This window comes from Tarenaya hassleriana, unplaced genomic scaffold, assembly GCF_000463585.1.
Source record: "Tarenaya hassleriana unplaced genomic scaffold, ASM46358v1 Cleome7, whole genome shotgun sequence".
In the NCBI taxonomy this organism is placed as follows: domain Eukaryota; kingdom Viridiplantae; phylum Streptophyta; class Magnoliopsida; order Brassicales; family Cleomaceae; genus Tarenaya; species Tarenaya hassleriana.
The window spans coordinates 4,985,858-4,991,269 of record NW_010969548.1 but is presented as its reverse complement, the minus strand read 5'-3'; the positions used below and the strand labels follow the sequence as shown (position 1 = coordinate 4,991,269).

Below are 5,412 nucleotides of genomic sequence, written 5' to 3'. Positions count from 1 at the left end.
CTTCCGATCATATTGAATTTCTGTTTCTGGTTGCGGGAAAACGAGAGTTTGTGATCATATGTCGGATTGGATGTGTTTAATCTCGTTTATTTTCTGTTCGAGATTGAGTTTGTTCTCCCCTTAGCGTAGATGTTATAGTGCCGCTACGATTTTGGACGGGTTTTGATGGTCTGAGACCATGTTTTCCTATCTTTGTTCTGTATCAGACATTTGCAGAGTTCCATATTCCTCTTGGTTGCTGATGAGCTGATAAATCTCGATAGATAATCGTAGCAAGTTTGGTAAATTTGACTGATGCGAATTGCTTTGTGAACTTTGACTAAACCGTGCAGGGTGGCGATTATGGACTGAAGAGAGCGAAGGTGGATCAAGAGAATGAACAAATCTGCGGTGAACCTATGCAGGTTGACCAAAATGTTTCTGGTCTAGAGCAGAATGCAGCCATTATATTGCAAGAAAGTGTCGCGGGGGCGTCAAATGACCCTGCAGCCGCAGAAAAGCCAGCCTATGAAAAGCTTCCAGATGTAATGCTTGAAATGAGAATCAGAGATGAGCGAAATGCCAACAGTGAGGAGAAGGTGATTTGCTTTATAAATTCCTTCTATGATTTCTGATTCTATATCAGGGATTGTTAAAGTTTCCCTTGCCTGGTTCAGGATATGGAAACAACTATTGTAAATGGCAACGGTACAGAGACCGGGCAGGTTATTACTACGACAGTTGGGGGTAGAGATGGAATGCCTAAGCAGGTGATTCAACTAAATGTTTTGTAATTGTGCCCTTCTTCCTGTTTTCCCCCCTTTTTCATGTTCACTGTTTTGTTATTATTCTAACATGATACCACATTTAATGTTTTTAGACAATCTCTTACATGGCCCAGCGAGTGGTCGGAACTGGCTCATTTGGAGTTGTCTTTCAGGTAGGCGGATACGATTGTTAGGAGAGAATGAAACTTTTTATCTCTTCATTTTCGGAATCTGATTTCTTGTCTGCCATTTCGATTACCATGTAGGCAAAGTGCCTAGAAACTGGTGAACAAGTTGCAATCAAGAAGGTTCTTCAGGATAAAAGATACAAAAACAGAGAGCTCCAGATAATGCGCTTGCTAGACCATCCTAATGCTGTGCGACTGAGACACTCGTTCTTTTCAACAACCGATAAGGATGAGCTGTATCTCAACCTTGTCCTTGAGTATGTTCCGGAAACTGTATACCGAGCTTTAAAGCATTATACCAAAATGAATCAACATATGCCGATTATCTATGTTCAGCTCTACACATATCAGGTTAGGCTTTTGAAGTTTTCCTGCTGTTATTTCTTTGTCTAGTCTGCGTGGCAGTAGCACTATGGTCTTGTGGTTTGCATCGTTTTTACCGATTCTTTGGTTTTAATTTTTTTGTTGTTTACAGATTTGCCGGGCACTCAACTACTTGCATCGTGCAGTTGGGGTGTGTCATCGTGACATCAAGCCACAAAATCTGCTGGTAGGTTGTGGAAATTTTGTTGTCCATGCCTTTGTTGAATCACCATTAGAAGCAGTATAAACAATATTACTGGACAGCGTGTTGACTATGGGTTATCATGTGCATTGTTTCAGGTGAATCCCCACACTCACCAGCTAAAAATATGCGATTTTGGAAGTGCAAAGATGCTGGTACGTACTTTCCTCAATGTGTACCCAGAATCATTTTTGTTTCAGTGAGCACGTATTGACATGCTTGTGTTTCTTCAGGTGCCAGGCGAACCCAACATATCGTATATATGCTCACGGTACTACAGGGCCCCTGAACTTATATTTGGGGCTACAGAGTATACAAATGCCATTGACATGTGGTCTGTTGGTTGTGTTATGGCAGAGCTTTTACTTGGCCAAGTGAGTTTTTCTCTGTCATGGAGTTATGTACAAGTTTGTGGTGAAAATTAGTTTTTGCCTGTGTATCATATTGTATTTTCTAGAAATACAGTGTCCGATCTGGCTTTGACCATTGATGTTCTATTTGTAGCCACTATTTCCCGGAGAAAGTGGAATAGATCAGCTGGTCGAGATAATCAAGGTACTTTATCTGTTGCATTTGCGTTCCTTTTCTTCTTCTAATCTGTATTTTATGCATATCATCTGGACATACATCAGATTCTTGGGACGCCGACCAGAGAAGAAATACGGTGCATGAATCCTAATTACACGGAATTCAAGTTTCCCCAAATTAAAGCTCACCCATGGCACAAGGTTCGTGAAGCAATCTCACTGTTTTCCTCTTTCGTATGCTTGTGTGTAGAATAATTGTTTGCCTGCTTGATTGAAATCTAACGCAGCACAATTATATTTCAGATTTTCCATAAGCGGATGCCACCTGAAGCTGTGGATCTCGTGTCAAGACTCCTCCAGTATTCACCAAACCTTCGTTGCACTGCTGTAAGACTATAGACTGGACCCCTCATGAATACAAGAGATTCCTTAGCCTCCAAAACAGTTTCTAGTTTGAATTCTTTTAAATCCTTTCTTTTTCTTTTTCTTTACCATTGTTTTCACCAGTTGGAAGCATGTGCACACCCCTTCTTTGATGACCTGCGGGATCCGAGTGTTTCATTGCCTAATGGGCGAGCAATGCCTCCATTGTTTAACTTCACTGCTCAAGGTCAGCTTCAAATCATTTTACCTCTTTTTTTTTTTTTTGGGTATGGAAAATGTAAATGAGGAGGATAGCATTGTGAAGAAAAATGAAAAGAAACTATTTTTGTAGTGTCTCAAATTCATCGTAGGCCTGGAGAATGTGCTGGATGAGTGCTAAAATTTTATTGGATTTTGGATGCCAGTGAAAGAAAGAGGCCAATGAACATAGTGATTTAAGATGTAGTTGTTGGTGTTGCTAAAAGAACAACACTCTGTGTGCGTGTGTGTGCCAAATGCAGAAATGGCAGGTGCATCTCCAGAGCTGCGACACCGTCTAATGCCCTCACATGCTACTATCTAGGGAATATGAATTGGCAGATGCTCCAACAAAAAAAAAAAGAAAGAAAAAGAAGCGAAAGAGAGTGAGACTTTCAACATCGGGTTGTAGGATGTATGAGATAGTCTCTCTCCCACTTATGAGATCTCTCTCTCTCTCTCTCTCTCTCTCCCCCCTTAGGCTGAAAAATTTGCAGTGTACATCAATTTTGGAACAAACTCTGTTTTCTTTGGCTTGGCTGCCTCCTCCTTACCCTACCCTGTTTCCAAGCTTCCTGGAGGAGTTGGCAAATCTTAAACCAAACCAAAAAAAAAAGTATGGTAGGAAACATGGGTATTGATGGATGGGGAGTCTCTCTCTCTCTCTCTTCAAATTTTATTTATTTTTCTTCTTTTGTGTTTTTTTTTTCCTCTTCATTTTTACATTGTTGTGTACCACCAAGTTTATGCTTGTAATCCTTCATGTATACCATTACCAGTTGTTTTTTTTTTTTTTTTAAGAAGAATCAATTCTTGTTCTCTCATTCCTTCATTTTGGCATCCTGAATGTCAGATCCAATAGAAAATGCGTTGTGCAGTCTCTGATCTTCAACCCTAATCGTTCATTATTGTATTGAGATGAGACAAATGGAAAATGTGTACAGAGATGTAGACGATTGTTAGGGTTTGAAGACTTTGGGGAGGATTTGCAAGGGGGAAAAGGCGCTTAGAGAGAGGTTACACTTGGGACATCCTCCGTGAAGCAGCCGTGCATAACTGCATAGTCTTTGAAATCTTACGGCCACGACGTTTTCCCATATACCATATGGGTGTAACACACATTCACAAATCAAAATGATTAAGAAACCCAAACATGAGTTTTCGACCGAGAGCCCTAAAAAAAAGGTTAGTCTAATTTGGATCGTTTACGGGAGGGAGGCTTAGGCTTAGGCTTAAGGGTCAAGCCCAGATCTCTGCAAAGCTCCTCGTCAGGTTCCAGACTCCCAGGGATAGCTCCAAACGCTCTTCTTGACGCTTCATTCCCTGACGCCAACTTATGCAGATAGGCCGACATCTCCTCCAACCTTCTCCCCACATTATTCATGGAAGTCGACGCAAACTCCATCTTCTTTGACAATGCCCACGACTCTGAAGATCCCTTTGACGAACCCATGTCCATTCCCGGCCCCGCTTCTTCTAACTCGGCTGCCTTCACAAACCTTTCTGTGGCCGCTTCCCACGACAGTTGGTGCCTTTGCTGGTCGGTCAGCTGACTTGGCTGTTCCCCGAGCGCCTTGAGCGTCTCTCTCACAAATCCTTTGCCGTCCACATAGACTCTGCAGTTTGGAAACTGTTTGAAGAACTCGTTTGACGGATGATCCGCACATACCACGATTTTGCCCATCGCCAAGGCCTCAGCTGTTGTCGTGCAGACCACATCTGTCGTGCTCGGGTTCAGAAACACTTTATAACTGAAACCCAATATATAAAAAAACCCCAATAATCAGCACAACATAGACAACATACTATACTCCCAACCCCACCAAAGCATTCGTTATCATGAACATATTACTTCAATCTCAGTTCTTTACTGTATCTTGTTCAAGATTTCAGTTATCAACCATTACTAAAAAAAGAAGAACATGGGGTTGTTTAGGTATTGAACTTACTCGTGGAATATTGGGTCAGCATGATCCCGTCCAGGGTGAACTCTAATCGTAAGGTCCAGCTTACGAGCAGCCTCTGTAATCTGATCAGAGTCTTCTCCATGACCATACAAATCAACCTCTAAACCAGCAAGTTCCTTCTGGTGATTCCGCAGCAGTTTAAGAAGATCCTTGTAGCCTTTGCTCCACACCATCTTACCTATGTAGTATGCTCCTTTCGTGAAAGGCTGCTCCTGCAGCTTCTGCCGTTCTAGTTTTCTCAACCCAATCTCTAGGAATTTGGGGTTTACACCATGAACATTGCAAACCATAGATCTCGGGTATTCTTGCGTGGCTGCAGATAATCTGATCACCTGTTGAGTCAGTGTTGTTGCATCATCATCATCATCATCATCATCATCATCAATATAGCCATGCTAAGGAAAAAACTACGGATAATAACAGACGTTTACCTTGTGACAGTAAATTCCAACAACCCAACTGTTCATGTACTTGAGGAGAAACGCTTTTAAACGGCCATTTTTCTCTCTTCTTACATACTCCAAGTAGTTTGTGTGTATGATCCCTATGACATAGTTGAACCTAGCTTTCCAACTTTTCCCGTGATGAAACCACGTGAGATGCTCAGGCTCTTCCAGGACAGCAATGTCCACATCTTCATCCGCTATGACATCTGAGATATCCCCAACCGGAAGAATACTTCTCTTGTCTGTAGCAAACTGCATAACGAGGCTTCAGAGCCACATGAGTATAAAATACTTTTGACACTCATGATTAAATAAAACTAGAGAATCTCATCAAGAATGCCGAGAAGCTCAA

At 41.8% G+C, this 5,412-nt stretch overlaps 2 protein-coding genes across 4 annotated transcripts in view; one reads left to right on the top strand and one right to left on the bottom strand.

The window, feature by feature from the left end:
* Nucleotides 1–3,471, top strand: part of LOC104801457 (shaggy-related protein kinase theta) — a 4,354-nt gene extending 883 nt beyond the window's left edge. The window contains exons 2-13 of the mRNA XM_010524738.1: nt 333–578; nt 657–749; nt 860–919; nt 1,013–1,285; nt 1,410–1,484; nt 1,598–1,654; nt 1,733–1,873; nt 2,004–2,054; nt 2,132–2,227; nt 2,330–2,413; nt 2,534–2,636; nt 2,911–3,471. Of these exons, the coding sequence (XP_010523040.1) occupies nt 333–578; nt 657–749; nt 860–919; nt 1,013–1,285; nt 1,410–1,484; nt 1,598–1,654; nt 1,733–1,873; nt 2,004–2,054; nt 2,132–2,227; nt 2,330–2,413; nt 2,534–2,636; nt 2,911–2,972 (1,341 nt within the window). The 3' untranslated portion in view covers nt 2,973–3,471. The remainder of the gene's footprint in view (nt 1–332; nt 579–656; nt 750–859; nt 920–1,012; nt 1,286–1,409; nt 1,485–1,597; nt 1,655–1,732; nt 1,874–2,003; nt 2,055–2,131; nt 2,228–2,329; nt 2,414–2,533; nt 2,637–2,910) is intronic.
* A 161-nt stretch (nt 3,472–3,632) lies between these two features.
* Nucleotides 3,633–5,412, bottom strand: part of LOC104801456 (digalactosyldiacylglycerol synthase 2, chloroplastic) — a 3,073-nt gene continuing 1,293 nt past the window's right edge. For 2 of the 3 annotated variants that reach the window (XM_010524736.2, XM_010524735.2), the window contains 3 exons: nt 5,046–5,312; nt 4,597–4,946; nt 3,633–4,398 (listed from right to left, as the gene is read on the bottom strand). In XM_010524736.2, coding sequence (XP_010523038.1) covers nt 3,834–4,398; nt 4,597–4,946; nt 5,046–5,312 — 1,182 coding nt within the window. In that variant the 3' untranslated portion in view covers nt 3,633–3,833. Of the gene's footprint in view, nt 4,399–4,596; nt 4,947–5,045 lie in introns of all 3 variants that reach the window. The other variant, XM_010524737.1, reaches the window with a different exon arrangement.